At 41.9% G+C, this 14602-nt stretch overlaps 1 protein-coding gene across 21 annotated transcripts in view; it reads left to right on the top strand.

The window, feature by feature from the left end:
• Dst (dystonin) overlaps window positions 1–14602 on the top strand; it is a 437229-nt gene that overhangs the window by 399964 nt on the left and 22663 nt on the right. For all 21 annotated transcript variants that reach the window (XM_052745196.1, XM_052745195.1, XM_052745215.1 and 18 more), the window contains 6 exons: window positions 453–623; window positions 1206–1361; window positions 1687–1893; window positions 4276–4395; window positions 8799–8968; window positions 11983–12142. In XM_052745196.1, coding sequence (XP_052601156.1) covers window positions 453–623; window positions 1206–1361; window positions 1687–1893; window positions 4276–4395; window positions 8799–8968; window positions 11983–12142 — 984 coding nt within the window. The remainder of the gene's footprint in view (window positions 1–452; window positions 624–1205; window positions 1362–1686; window positions 1894–4275; window positions 4396–8798; window positions 8969–11982; window positions 12143–14602) is intronic.

Below are 14602 nucleotides of genomic sequence, written 5' to 3'. Positions count from 1 at the left end.
GCAGTGATAGATTTCTCAGTAGACAGGGTGTGGCCATAAGCATACATACTATTTCAGTACTGAGTAGAGTACAGCTGTCTGTCAGGGTTGCTCTGTAAGCAGAAAGATAAACATGTGATAAGGGGCTTAGAATGAATGGACCTTAAAAAAAAAAAAAAGACTCTGAGGACTGCAGCTCAGTAGTGAAGAGCACTCATTGGTTTTATTGAGGGCCCGGGTCCATTTCCAAGCGTCTGTAACTCCAGGTCCCCGGGGGACCTAACACCCTCACTCGACCTCTTCTGACCTCCATGGGCACCAGCCATGCACGTGATGCTTGTGCGTACAGGCAGATAAAACATTCATGTGCATCACAAGTAAATCTTTTCTTAAAAAATGAAAAAAAAAAATAGATGTAACTGTTAGATTTTGTTCTTTGCCAAGTCATGTGACATGGGGGCATCTCATTTTAGGAAGTCTGCACTGCCTTTGACATCAAAGAAGAAACATACAAGAGTTTGATGCAGAAAGGGCAGCAGATGCTCGCAAGATGCCCCAAATCTGCAGAGACAAACATTGACCAAGACATAAACAACTTGAAAGAGAAATGGGAATCGGTGAAGAGCAAACTCAACGAGAAGAAAGTATGTGCCTGGATGGGTACAGCAGAGCAGAGTTTGCCTGTTGTTAGGTCTTGGGTTGGGTTTTATTCCTAGCTACCAGGAGTGGCGTTTTCATGATTCGTGTCCATATATTTGGTACACACTCGGTGTTCCATGAAGTTAAACATAGTATTCTAACCCCGGAGAACAGAGATACAGTACAGATAAAGATTTATCACAGGTCAGGTGTTACTCAGTTTGTACGCTGGCAGTTTTTAAAATATGAACCACTCAAGTTCTAGGTTACAAATAATTGTATTCTAATCACAAATTAAACGAGAGAGAGTGATAGGATTGTGCTTAGGTTTTATAATCTCTCGCATAAAACGGATGAGAATTGTATGCATTCTATCATTCTTTCAAACAATAGAAAAATAATCTAGGGAATCTCAGGAATTTTGCTTAATGCAGCAAAAACCAATTGGCTAATAGATCGTAGCCATCACTGATGGGACATATGCCATGTCCTCACAGGGCAGCGACCCCACCAGGAATGCCATTTGATTAAACTGAAACACCGCAAACCACGACGAGCACCAAATACTAAACCATCTTCCTTTACAGGCTAAATTGGAAGAGGCCCTCCACCTAGCGATGGACTTCCACAATTCCCTCCAGGACTTCATCAACTGGCTTACCCAGGCCGAACAAACCCTGAATGTGGCTTCTCGGCCAAGTCTCATCTTGGACACAATCTTGTTTCAAATCGATGAGCACAAGGTACGTGGGAACTCAGATGGGAAGCTCCTGACTTCCAGAGACCAGTCTGCCTTCCTGTCAGAAGCATCTGTTTAGGAATTGGAAAACTTTCTTTTTTGATGTATTTTTTTTTTTATTCCTTGAGAATCTCATACAGATACACAGCATATTTGATCACATTCCTATGCGCTTGCGCCCCCCCCCATTCCTCCTGGATTCACCCCTCACCCTCCCCACCTGAGAACTTCTCTTTGTCCATTACCGCAAGCATTGTGACAGTTGTACACTTTCAAAGTCAATCCATTTCCCCTTGTTTCTAATTATGTTCCTTTTTTTGTGGGGAAAGGTCTTCGCCAATGAGGTGAATTCTCACCGTGAGCAGATAATAGAGCTAGACAAAACTGGGACCCACCTGAAGTACTTCAGTCAGAAACAGGATGTGGTGCTCATCAAGAACCTGCTCATCAGTGTGCAGAGTCGGTGGGAGAAGGTGGTCCAGCGGTTAGTGGAGAGAGGAAGGTCCTTGGACGACGCGAGGAAGAGGGCCAAGCAGGTAGTAAACTTGGGTGGTGTTCTCTGACCTTGGCAGTCAGTGAGCTGAAGCTGTGAAAAATGTGCGATCGTGGGGCTTTTATTGTAACAATGAGAAGCCGTGGTGTTCGTTTCCTGGAAGGGCAATGGCCTGCCTTTGGACTCTCCACAACATCACCTTTTCGTCCTGGCAGCCACGTTGGGCCATGGGGACTCATCTTGAGAAGCTTTAAATCAATTTCATAGATGATCATCAAGGCCCATTAAGAACTTACAGATTTTTGTTTTGCAGTATGTTTATTTTTCCCCTTTCCTTTCAACCCCTAGTCTCCTATTCAGACAGGGGCACCAGACCCTCTTCTATTGCAAACTCTGGAAGCCAAGCTTCGGTCACATCAGAGCTGAGGACTAGACCTACGGCCTCCCCAGTGCCTCCTGAGGGACATACTCTTATTGATGTCCCTCTCTTCCCAAAGATTTTGGTATAGCTCCATCCCACTTGAATTATCTGAATCTCTGGGGGCTGTTTTTAGTTTAATTTAGGGACTCTCACAAACCTCACAGAGAGCTTTCCATTCTCTCTTAACCTGTCATTAACTAACATTCATCCCAACTAACCATAGACAAGAGGAAAATTACACATCTTTCTGTCCAGTGGGGATGTAGCCACCTTATTTGGCAGAGAATTTTTTAATTAATTTTTTTCCCTAGAAACGATGTAATATTGAGGCTGAATTTTGTGGTTTCTACCTTTCCCTCATCCGGCTCCTGTTGTCCGGCATTGGTAATGTTGGAGTGTGTTGTTTGGAGAGCTGAGCTTACTGGGTGATGCCAAAAGGTGTTTACAGGATTCTGGCATTTGGTGTAGCAGTATGAATTTAGAGGCTTTAGAAATGTCTTAAGCCCTTCCTGAGTGAGAAGTTTGGTCTCTGAAATAGAATCAGTCTCTAATGGTTCTGCCAGACAATGTTAATTCTGAACCTGACATATTCCTCTCCGAAGGTATTTCTGGAGTTATGAACAGCTAATTTACGAAGCCTTGTTGGATACTAGTAGCTGCTTGCCATGTCTCCCTCTAACCAATGTCAGGGCCTCCTCTTGTTGACCAGCTTTCTGTTTTCCTGCTTCCAGTGCGAATGGGTAGCCTTTGACCTATTTCTGGGGCTTAGGCATCGCTTTGGAGGTTGGGTGAGCTTCCAGTATTTACACCACTCAGCCGCTTGTTTGCACACCTGTTTTAGAGCCAAACTACCTATCACCCCATCAGGCTGTGCCTTTCATGCCTTTCCTCTTCGGAGTTTTGACTCACGTACTGATTGTAGCTCTGTGACGATCATGAGTTTGTCCTGGCTCTTTTTTTTTCCCCCCCTTCATATTTAAATTGATTGGCGCTATGTGAGGGATGTGCTGGGCAGGGAGGCCGAGTCTGTGATGAGTGCTCTCTGGTGCTCTCTTGCAGCCTGTGAGTCCATGTGACCCGTGCCACACTGAGTTAGAGTAGTTAAATTAATTGGGAGGCTATGGGAGGTGGCATTAATTCACACATCTTTGTTGTAGGTTATGCAGCTTTTGTTACTTCATTATCAGGTTTGGGTGTACGGGGATGTGATGCTTATTTAGCTTTCGTTATGTAGCTCTTTATTTAAATTTATTATAAGAAATACTGTTAACCAGTTTCATAACTGGTATCCAGAATTTGTATCTGATTGCTCTTCTGAAAGATAAGCAGAAGATAAACTGGCTGGAATCAAACATGTGCTGACCCAGGATGTTTTTGAGCTCCTAGTTGGCAAACAGAATTAAACATGGGTAGAATGCTAGCGTGGCAGTGGTTGTGTCTATCGGACCACACGGGTGCGTCAGCGCTGAGTGGGGCTCTGAGAGCAGAGGTGAGGGGTTAGTCTGCCTCCTGTATTACAAGGAGATGGCCTTTTTTGTTCTTGCCATGTTTAAAGAATAATTCACAAGTGTTGGACTTTTTTCTTTTATTTCTATTTTTTAATGTAGGAGTTTAGCACAGAAAAAATCTCAAGATATGTAAAGAGGCAGAGAAACAAAAAACAAAATAGATATTTCCTGAGAGCTTATGTTAACTGTTGAGCGAAAGGAGGCAGTATGGTGGTGGGGTTCCCAGAGCTCCTTAACTGGCTCTTTCCTGGACTCAGTAAGCTGGTGTGCTGACTGAATTACAGCCGCATGACCTCAGTCAGGCCACAGTCACGTGTCCAGTGGAGCAGGCCACTGTGCAGTTGGCTAAGGACACATTACCCAGTGTCTTGAGGGGGAAGTCTGACTTGATGATTTCTAGTATATCCATTGGTGACCGTTTCTGTCTTATAATACACTAAATTCCATCCCTTGTGTACTTCACCACTTTCTGAATAAACGCGGGTCTCTTTACCAGTTCCACGAAGCTTGGAGTAAGCTGATGGAATGGCTGGACGAGTCAGAAAAATGTTTGGATTCTGAACTGGAAATCGCCAATGACCCAGACAAGATAAAAACACAGCTGGCACAGCACAAGGTGAGCTTCTCGTTTAAAAAGCACACTCAGTGTGCGTTTCAAGACCACCGCTGATTCTTCCTTGTCCGTGCGTGCGTGCGTGCGTGCGTGCGTGTGTCCAATCCAAGACCCGCCCCCAAAACAGAAAAAAAAAAAGAAAAAAAAGACAGGCTGCAGCTGCTGAAAGAAAGAACGGAGTCAAACCTGGACGTCTCATCTACAGTCTAGGACAGTGGTTCTCAACATGTGGGTCACGGCCCCTCAAATGACCTCTTCACAAGGATTGGCTAAGACCGTCAGAAAACACGGGTGTTTACAGTATGGCTCAGAACCGCTTGAGCACCGCTGTCTCAGCTTTCTGGGGTGGCCCTCTTAACTTACCATTCTTTAATGGAGCAGTCCCACCTTAGAGAAAAATCTGGAGTTTAAGGTGTACAGAGCCAGGTGCAGAGGTGTGGATCTCTAATCCCAGCTACTTGGGAAGCTGAGGCAGGGAGCCAGGCTGAGAACAGAGCAAAGCCTTGTCTCGTAAGTCAACAGATCCTTCCAAACAGACGGGTAGGAAAAGTTGACAGTATCCAAGAATGCGTGCATGCGTGCCTGTGTATAAAACTCCATTCCTTCTCTCAAAGACTTACCAGCTTCTTTATGAGATAGAAGAATGTAGAAACAGTGTTTCAAAAAAATATTTTCCTTTTATACTCCTTCCACGAGTCATTCAAAGAGCATGTTTCTACCTCCTCTGCTCAGCTCCTTTGTGTCTGTGCCTGTGTGCTGTGAAGTGGCCACTGGTCATATGGGTGAAGGTGAGCAGCTGAGCCTCATTACTATGAATAGTTTTACAATTTCAGACCTCTACATGTAAATTACTTCTTAGAAGAACATGGTCATTTTAAAAGACTAGAAAATTGTAGGATAGTTTAAGATTTATCTTGCTCAAAAAAATCTAGACATCATCTTCACATGTGTACTGTGAATCCCGACCGAGAGGGTCGTAATCAGGGGATGAGGAGGAAACATGTGCCCTCTGGCAGATGAGACTTTATGATTGGCTTGTTTTGCTGATGGCGTCTTCCTGTGAACTTCCACAGTGACCAGCATCATACATACTCCTCTGATGGAAAAATTAGCCTTCTGCTCAAAATAAAATGCTTTACTTGAATTTATATGTGAATATTATGTAACCTTACAAAAGTGGCATTGCATTTTAAAGCTAGAGAAACCCAGAAAAAAAATATGCAGAGAATATAAGAGTTTCCATTTTACCCAACGTTATTTATTATCAGTGTCTACCATTTCTCCAAGACACATCTAAGACAGTCCATAAAAACAATTTTAAAGAAAAACTTTCTTAACCAGCATTGGAGGTCTTCTGTCATTCGAAAGCTCTAGTCTGTCTATACTCAAATAAATTGTTTAGTATGTGTCCACTGTGTGGAGACAATCCATGTCAACACCTTGATTCTAAACACAAGCATTCTGTTCAGAATAACATGGAAACACAGTCTTCACTGGTAGCAAACTGTAAAAATAGTGGGATACTATAATTGTGTTCTTTCTTAAATTTATTTGATGTGTCTACCTCCTATTATTAGACTAAATAAATAATTTGGTCATCTAAAAACATTTAAAGAGTAGCTTTTAAAATGCAATAAAAATGAACTGGTTAGTTATAACCTTGAGATTTGCTGCAGTTCTCAACTTTTGGGTCACATGATGTCTTGCATTACAGATATTTACATTATGATTGATAACAGTAGCAAAATTACAATTATGAAGTAGGAGCGAAATAATTTGATGGTTGGGGGTCACTACAACATGAAGAACTGTATTAAAGGGTCACAGCATCAGGAAGGTTGAGAACCACTGCTGTAGAGGATGGTGATACCTATTACCTAGCACTTCACAATCTGGTGTGATTCCAGTGTGCTGCCAGCATTGAAAGTCACTCTGCTGGTGTCACCTTGCTGTCCCATGAGCTTAGAAAGTGTGCACTAAGTGGACCTGTCTCTCTTTTTATTCCTGAGAGTGCATCTTCAGCAGCAGTGGTCTCATTTTTCTACTCTTTTTTGTAAATACTTACAAATACCTGCTAGCTAGGAAATGGTACTGAGAGACCCACAAACACAGTCCTGGTTCTATAAGTACTATTGAGTTGTGTGGAAAGAATATAATTCATTTCCTCATATATATACATACATACATACATACATACATACACATGAAAGCCATAACTAACAGATAAAGAGTGGTACCAAATAGATGTTACATTAGCACATGTTGTAGTTAGGGTTTCTCTTGCTGTGAAGAGACACCATGACCACAGCAACTCTTATAAGGAAAACATTTAATTGAGGTGGCTCACTTACGGTTTCAGAGGTTCAGTCCATTATCATCATGGCAGAGAGCATGGCATTCAGGCAGACGTGGTGCTGCAGAAGTAGCTGAGAATCCTACATCTTGCAAGCATCAGGAAGTCAGCTGAGACACTGAGCAGTATCCTTAGCACAGGAAACCTCACAGCCCACCCCCACAATGGCATACTTCCTCCAACAAAGCCACACCTCCTAATAGTGCCACTCCCTATGAGATTATGGGGCCAATTTCATTCAAAAGACCACAGCATGATAGCTATTTGATCCTGGAAAAGTAATCTAACACTCTTTTAAGATGGAGATAAGACTTTTTACAGCTGGAGAGAACAGATAAAGGTTTTCCAAATGGTCTAACCATCAGACCCTAGAATGGCAGTTCTGACTTACTAGCTCACAGACAAAATTACCTGTATCCTCCCAGGCGGTGGTGGCGCACGCCTTTAATCCCAGTACTCGGGAGGCAGAGCCAGGCGGATCTCTGTGAGTTCGAGGCCAGCCTGGTCTCCAAAGCGAGTTCCAGGAAAGGCGCAAAGCTACACAGAGAAACCCTATCTCGAAAAACCAAAAAAAAAAAAAAAAAAATTACCTGTATCCTCATTGTGACTATCCACATTAGGTAACAAGGATGCCTGACCAACAACATAAACCTATAGTAAATTTACATTATCTGATCTCCCTGTCCAGGCTGGACTCATGCATAGGTGGCCACATTTTCAACCTTTCAGTCATTGATTGGCAGTTCCATTTTATCACGGTTATTACAGAACTTATGGTTTATGTTTCCAAAAGTATTTGGGCTGAGGATGTAGTAACTCCATGGTCAACTACCTTGCACAAGGTCCTGGTTTTAGAAATCTCCATCTCCACAAACAAAAAGATAAAGGATTTGTTTTGCTTTGAAATTTTCTTGATAATAACAGATACTCTTAGGGTTCCTGAGCTTCTAAGAGAAAGAGCAAGCCCTGGGTTGTCAGGTTTAAGATTCCGTTCTGTCCTGGGATATCCCTGCACAGAACAATGTTGTTATCAGGCTTGATTGCCTGCTGATGTCTTCCATCGCAGGCCTCCATCTGTTAGAGATGCCTCTTTAAACGAAAGTGATTTGTCCTTTGGTTATTTCGAACATTTCTACACTGCATTCTGGTTATACTCTTATCTTCGCCTTCTCTCATGTTTCTCCCACCTCCAGTAAACCTCCCTCCTCCCACCAAGTCCCCTTCACACTTTTCTTTTTATTTTTTGCTTTGTGACCCACTGGGTTTAACAAGGGCCACCCATGAGGACATGAGTGTAGATCTAGCCAGTGGATCATGAATAACAGTTCAATCGTTACATTATTAAAGGCAGTGACTTCCTCACCCCCAATAGTGTCCCTCTCCTACCAATAACTCCCCTAGATTGGGGTAAGCTTCATGGGCCCCTCCCCTACCTGTGACTAAATATTTACATGTTGGGGTTTAGCCTTGTGCAAATCCTGTGTAAGCAACTGCAGCTGCTGTGAGTTTACGCATGCCATGGCTTTTCATACCCACAAGACAATGCTTCATGGCCCTCTTCCCCATTGTCCAGCTCATATTCTTTCTGCCCTCTCGTCCACCATTTTTTGGGGGACTTGGAGGGAGTCATATGCAGCTTGCATGCTACAATACCAACTTGCCAGGCAGAGTATGCCTACCGATGCAATAGTGGTAGGACAGGTCTGGGAGTAACCAGCAGAGTTGAGAGTTGATGTGTGAGGTCTCTTAGTAGGGATCTGGTCAAAGACACAAAAGATGAACATACTACCTTTGTTTCATTAAATGGGCATGTCACAGTGCCTCCTTAATATTTATATTTATACCCAAAGGCTACCAATGCCCTCAGCCTTGAGCAAAGAAGCTTCTCTTTGCAGTGAATGACAGTTAATGTGGAGATTCATGACTGGTCATGATGCTGGGAACAAATGACCGAATGCCCAGACTTAAAGAAGATCCTGTTCTTAACACTTTTTACCTACTGGTAAACAAATAGTTCAAGCAAAAACTTACTCTTTTCTTGTTAAATATGTAGGAGTTTCAGAAATCACTCGGAGGTAAACATTCTGTCTATGATACCACCAATCGAACTGGACGTTCCCTGAAGGAGAAAACCTCACTGGCTGATGACAACCTGAAGTTGGACAACATGCTGAGTGAACTCAGGGACAAATGGGACACCATATGTGGAAAGTCTGTGGAAAGGTAGGCTGTTCCTTCAGGCATTGGCAACTTTGTAGACCTGCCTCAGATGCACAGTAGGGGGTTTGCAGAGGTAGTTTGTAGACCTCACAGTCCTTTGGGTGAGGAATATCTGTTTTTCCTAAATACCCACTCACACAGCACCTGTACTGAAGAGGCTGTTATTTATTTTTAACTAGGTCTACTTGCTTGCTTACAGATGGCCCCATACGATAGTCTAGTGGTCTCTTAATTCACTGTGAAGCCCAGGCTAGCCTTGAACTTACACTGTTCCTCCTTTCTCAGCTTCTCAAGTGCCAGGATTGCAGGCAGTGCCACTGTGCCTGACTCCCAGAACGACTGTGTTTGCTCCTTTAGTTTCCATATAACTGTTAGAATAGTTACATTAAAATATAAGTAAGAGCCTTATCATTTCTCTTTCTCACTCCCTGTAAGAACTTGCTTTTGGATATGACATAAAACGGGCTCCGTAAGGTGGTGTGCAAGGCAGCGCTGATCTGACTCAGCATTCCCTCAGATGTCCAACCTTCCTTTGTCCCAATGACTTTTGTGAGGTCTATTTAAGAAAGTACAATAGTAGTATAAAAGTTTGAACACCCTGTGTTTCAGACTCTTCATTGATCGTTAGTTCTAGTTACTTTTGTCAGAGAAGTTGAGTATTCTTATCCAAAAAGCTTGAGATCAGAAATACTCAGATTTCCAGTGTTTTTTTTTTTCTCAGATTTTGGAATATTTGAATATATACCATGAAATGTCTTGAGGCTGAGAGTCTAGTCTAAATTTGAAATCATTTGTTTCATATATACCTTACATATATAACCTGAGGTGATTTTTTTTTATTTTTTGTATTTTTAATAAAGTACTTAATTAGGCTTATAATTCCAGAGGATTAGGGTCCATGATGGTGGGGCAAAAGTGTGTCATCAGGAACACTGAGAGCTCACATCTCAGACGACAAGCAAGAGGCAGAGAGCAGCGCACTGGGAATATCTGTTAAAGCCTCAAAGCCCACTGCCAGTGATACACCACCTCCAGCCAGGCCACACCTCCTAATCCTTCCCAAACAGTTCCGCCAACTAGGGACCAAGTATTCAAAGATAAGAGCCTATGAGCTCTGTTCTCATTCAAACCAGTACATACTGTTTGATTCTGTAGGTGAGGGAGTGAAGACTGTCTGCTTTGCTGGGCGGAACCTTTGATTTAATTCCAGGTGTCTGTTCTTGTTTTCTCTGCTTCTGAAGTCTTATCTCGGAAGTCCTCCTGTGCCAATATCCTGAAGTGTTTTATCTTGATGGCTTACTTTGGCTCCAATGTGGTTTTGCTTAGGTTTCCTGGGATACATGAAGTCTTTTGTGCTGTCATATAATTTGGAGATGTTTTCTTCTGTTATGCAAAGTTATTCTTGGTGTTAAAGTTACCTATTGTTGTAATGGGGCCTAAGTCTCCTTTTTATGTCTAGTAGTGTTTGGTTTTTAGAAAATCAGGTGCTGTTCCAACACTTGGCACATAAACTTACATCTCATTCTGATTTTCTTCTAGTAACTTTGAATGTCCTTTACTTATTTCTTCCTCTTTCCCTTGTGCATGTTACTGTATACAGGTATTACTTTCTTCCTCATTGGCACGTACCCTTCTCCTAGCGGGATTTATTCATGTTCTCAATGACAGTGTTTACTAAATTCTTTCTGTTTCTGGGTATGGGATTCCCTTAAGCATCTGGTGTACTTCTGGTCTAGTGGTTGTGAGTTCCCTTACCACAGAAGGTCCTGACGTCTCCTTTGACTTTGAAGGACAAACCTGCTGGTACAACAGTCTTGGTTGGTGGGTTATTTTCTCTCAGGACCCAAAATAAACCATGCCATGCCCTCCTGGCATTCAGAGTCCTTCTGAGAAATTCTGCAGTTAGTCTACTGTATTTATCTTTACATGTGACTAGAGGTTTCTCTCTCGCAGATTATGATATTTTTTCTTTGTCCTTTTAACAACTTAAATATAATATGTTACAGTGATGTACTTCTATGGTCATGTGTATTTAAGGTTCTAAATGCTTCTTGTACCTGGATGTCTATGTGCCAAGGTTTGGGAAGTTTTCTGCTGTCATTCTGCTGAAGTGGTTTTCTGTGTCCCCAGCCTGTAGCTCTTCCTCCTCAGGTATGCCATGACTGGAATATTTCATTTTTCCAGGGCATCCCAGAGCTCTTGCATTTTCTGTCCATGGTTTTCTACTTCTCTTTTGTTCTTTCTGTTGGACACTAACAATTCAGAAGACATGTCTTCAAGCTCTGTTATTTTTTCTTCTGCCTGATCTAATCTGTTACTGAGGCTGCCAACTAATTTTTCTTGTATTTCTCTGTTGAGAATTGTTCATCTGTTGGGATGGGTGTCTTTTATGGTGGTGTGTGACAGCCTCCTTCGTGGCTTTCTCTTGATGATGTGTTTTGGGAGGTAGCAGCCCTGGGTTTGACTCACAATGTGGAGTCACTCATTCTTGTCATAATCTCCGAGGCTAATCTTCCACCATGTTTCTTCCTCACAGGATCCCAAGGCCACAGGGCTAAAATTAGAAAGCCGATTTTTTAAGTTTTTGGTAAAAGCATATATGGTGCAGAGTTTTATTGTATGGGATTCTGTGGTATCATGTTGGTGATGAAAATTTTCAGATTTGGGGAATTTTTAGTTTTGGAGTCTGGATTATAGATTTTCAACCTGTATCAAGAGGAAATAGAATGTTCTGTTCTAGGCAGCTTCACACATACAAGTAAATAAACAAATCCTTTTGAATAAAACTTTAAAATGCATATGTTTATTTAGACTCTAGAAGGATCGGTGATTTACAGTGATGTGATTAAGGGAATTTTCCTGTAACAGATGCCAGGCATGTACTTAAAGGAATAAAAGAGAAAAGTATTTTCTAAGGGGAACAGAGGAAACAGTGAAGACCACTCACTCTTCTGCTTCAGGACCCCCAGCCATCATTGGGGAACTTCAGAAAGCTAATTTATCTCTTTTTTTCCCAGACAAAACAAACTGGAGGAGGCCCTATTATTTTCTGGACAATTCACAGATGCCCTGCAGGCCCTCATTGATTGGCTGTATCGAGTTGAGCCCCAGCTGGCAGAAGACCAGCCTGTCCATGGAGACATTGATTTAGTGATGAACCTGATTGATAATCACAAGGTATTGCAACCCAGAGCTTTCTTTTTATTTTGTTGTTTGATTATTTATTCACAGTACTGAAAAGAATACAAGCAGTTAGAGAGCCTTTTCAGACTGGGAGAGTGTCTTACTACATCACTCTCTTCCTACTGAAATGTGTGGATTGAGCAGATCCAGAAGCCATCTTTAAAAGTAATGGGGGTGGAAGCAGTCGCTTAATCAATGAAATGCTTTTCTTTTAATTACCTGATCTATGTCTCTTTTAGACTTGAAATGCAATTTCATTTCATGGCCCTTTTTAGATCTTCATTCAAACAATTATGTGATAAAATTCAAAACCATTTATTTAGTGACTTGGAAGGAAGTCATCACCTAGGTGTGCAGATCTGGGACACTCCCAAGGGGTCTTGAATAGATCCTCTTGAACTGTAGTAATACATGAATTAACAGCCTATGCTCAGAGATTTATTTATTTTAAGAAAATAGCTTTCCTTTTGATTTCCTAATGCATATGTCAAATGGTCTTGTATATTAAGGATATATTTGAGGTTTCCAGCTGGCAATAAGTATGAGGTCTTTTCTATTTTTATTTATACGTATGCGCATGTGTGTGGGTGCACCCAGAGGCCAGAGGACTGTGTCAGGTCCTCTAAAGCTGGAGTTACAGATGGATGTGAGTCACCCAACATGGGTGCTGGGACCTGACCTCAGGTTCTCAGGGGAGAGAAGAAAGCCTTCTTAACCACTGAGTTATCCCTCTAATCCCGAGATCTTAATTTATGATCCTGAGATAAAATGCAACTTGACAGGCCTTCAGAACAGCACGAAGCATGGCTAAGACACCAAAGTTGAACTCATCTGCAGACAGCTAATGGTGCTTTGCCTCATTTCCCGATGTGTCCTCCTTGCTGTGATTCTTTTACTTCAGAACATGTATTTTCTTTTAAAATATTCCCTTCATGCTTCTCCAGTTATGCTGTTCTGACATGCTTGGTCTTTCTAAACCGTTGTTTAAAGTTTTTAGATGTATTTGCACATTTATTCTGTTTTTTGCTTCTATTCTATGATTATACCCATAGAGGAAGAGTTTATTATACTTAGCACTAACAAGAAATAACAGAATAAATAAAGAGCACGCTGGGGGTGTACCTCAGTTGGCTGGATGCTGGCTTAGTGCTGGATTTGAGCCCTGGCACTGCCCACACCTTTAATTCTAACACCTGGGAGGTAGAGACAGGAGCTGAAGTTCTAGGGTACCTTTTGCCATGAGATACCATCTCAAATACAGAAATTAAAGAGCATTGGTCAGGCCCACAAAAAGCAATTTAAAAAAAAAATTACAATACTTTTAGTGGAGAAAATATTCTTACGTGTAATAAATTTAGACATGGCTAGGTATTCCTTCAGTGAATAGTGAGTGGTGTACTGTTGTTACTACTGATGTAGTGTTCCATAAACACCATATTGAAAAGTTTCCTGGGTTGGGGATTTAGCTCAGTGGTAGAGCGCTTGCCTAGCAAGCGCAAGGCCCTGGGTTCGGTCCCCAGCTCTGGAAAAAAAAAAAATTAAAAAAAAAAAAGAAAAGTTTTCTGTCTAGATATTTACTACCTGAAGCACTTTCCAGACTTTTTACACATTAAAAATCATCAAATATGATTTATTCATTAAGGATTAGTAATGCAGTTGGAAGATGCCAGAAGTTTAACTATGTAAAGGACCTTGGAAAGTCCACTTTGAAACTGTTGGATAGTCCTGTCCTGAGTGAATATGTAGATATTTGCCTTCTGTGTGTATTGATCATGTGTATGTCTGTCTGAAGCTGCATACCTTTGAACACTGTCAGACCGAAGCCTGTCACTGTTCACCGCAATCTGCTTGGATTGCTTTGGATAAGCTCCCTCTGGGGATGATTTTTTTTTTTCTTTTGAAAAGTAAAACAATTTTATTGTAAATAGAAAACTGGTTTTCCGAATGTCTGGTTTTATATACAGACACTTAGATTAAAGAATGAAGAGTCCTGGGCTCAACTTCACATCCTAGAGTGGCCCAAAGAAACCATGCTTTTTAATGGCATGTCACTTTTAAATATCCCTAAATTAAGAGAGGGAGGTAGGAGCCCCCAAAGCCTTCCCACTGAGGCAACAGGTCATAATTTAGTCCCCTAAACTGTGAAAGCATAGGTTGATGCTTAAGGTGCTATGCGGAAAAGGCTAGTTATAGAAGAAAGGACCACATGACTCTGTTGGGTTCATTGTGCTCTCTGGACCCAGTAATGTGCACCAGGATTGCTCTGTCCTCTGTCTCTGTCACTTGTCTCTCAGAACCGTAGGTAGCCGGCATGCATGCTGTGGCAGCCACACTGATGACCTGAGAGGACTTTGGATCCTCCACTACATGACTCAGAAAAAAAAGGGATTTGCTGCTTTGTTTGTGTGTGTGTGTGTGTGTGTGTGTGTGTGTGTGTGTGTGTGTAATTGAAAT

This window comes from Peromyscus californicus, unplaced genomic scaffold (genome assembly GCF_007827085.1).
Source record: "Peromyscus californicus insignis strain IS unplaced genomic scaffold, ASM782708v3 Scaffold_19__1_contigs__length_69161282, whole genome shotgun sequence".
NCBI lineage: Eukaryota > Metazoa > Chordata > Mammalia > Rodentia > Cricetidae > Peromyscus > Peromyscus californicus.
The sequence above is the reverse complement of the archived record's forward strand: the minus strand, read 5'-3'. Positions and strand labels throughout refer to the sequence as shown.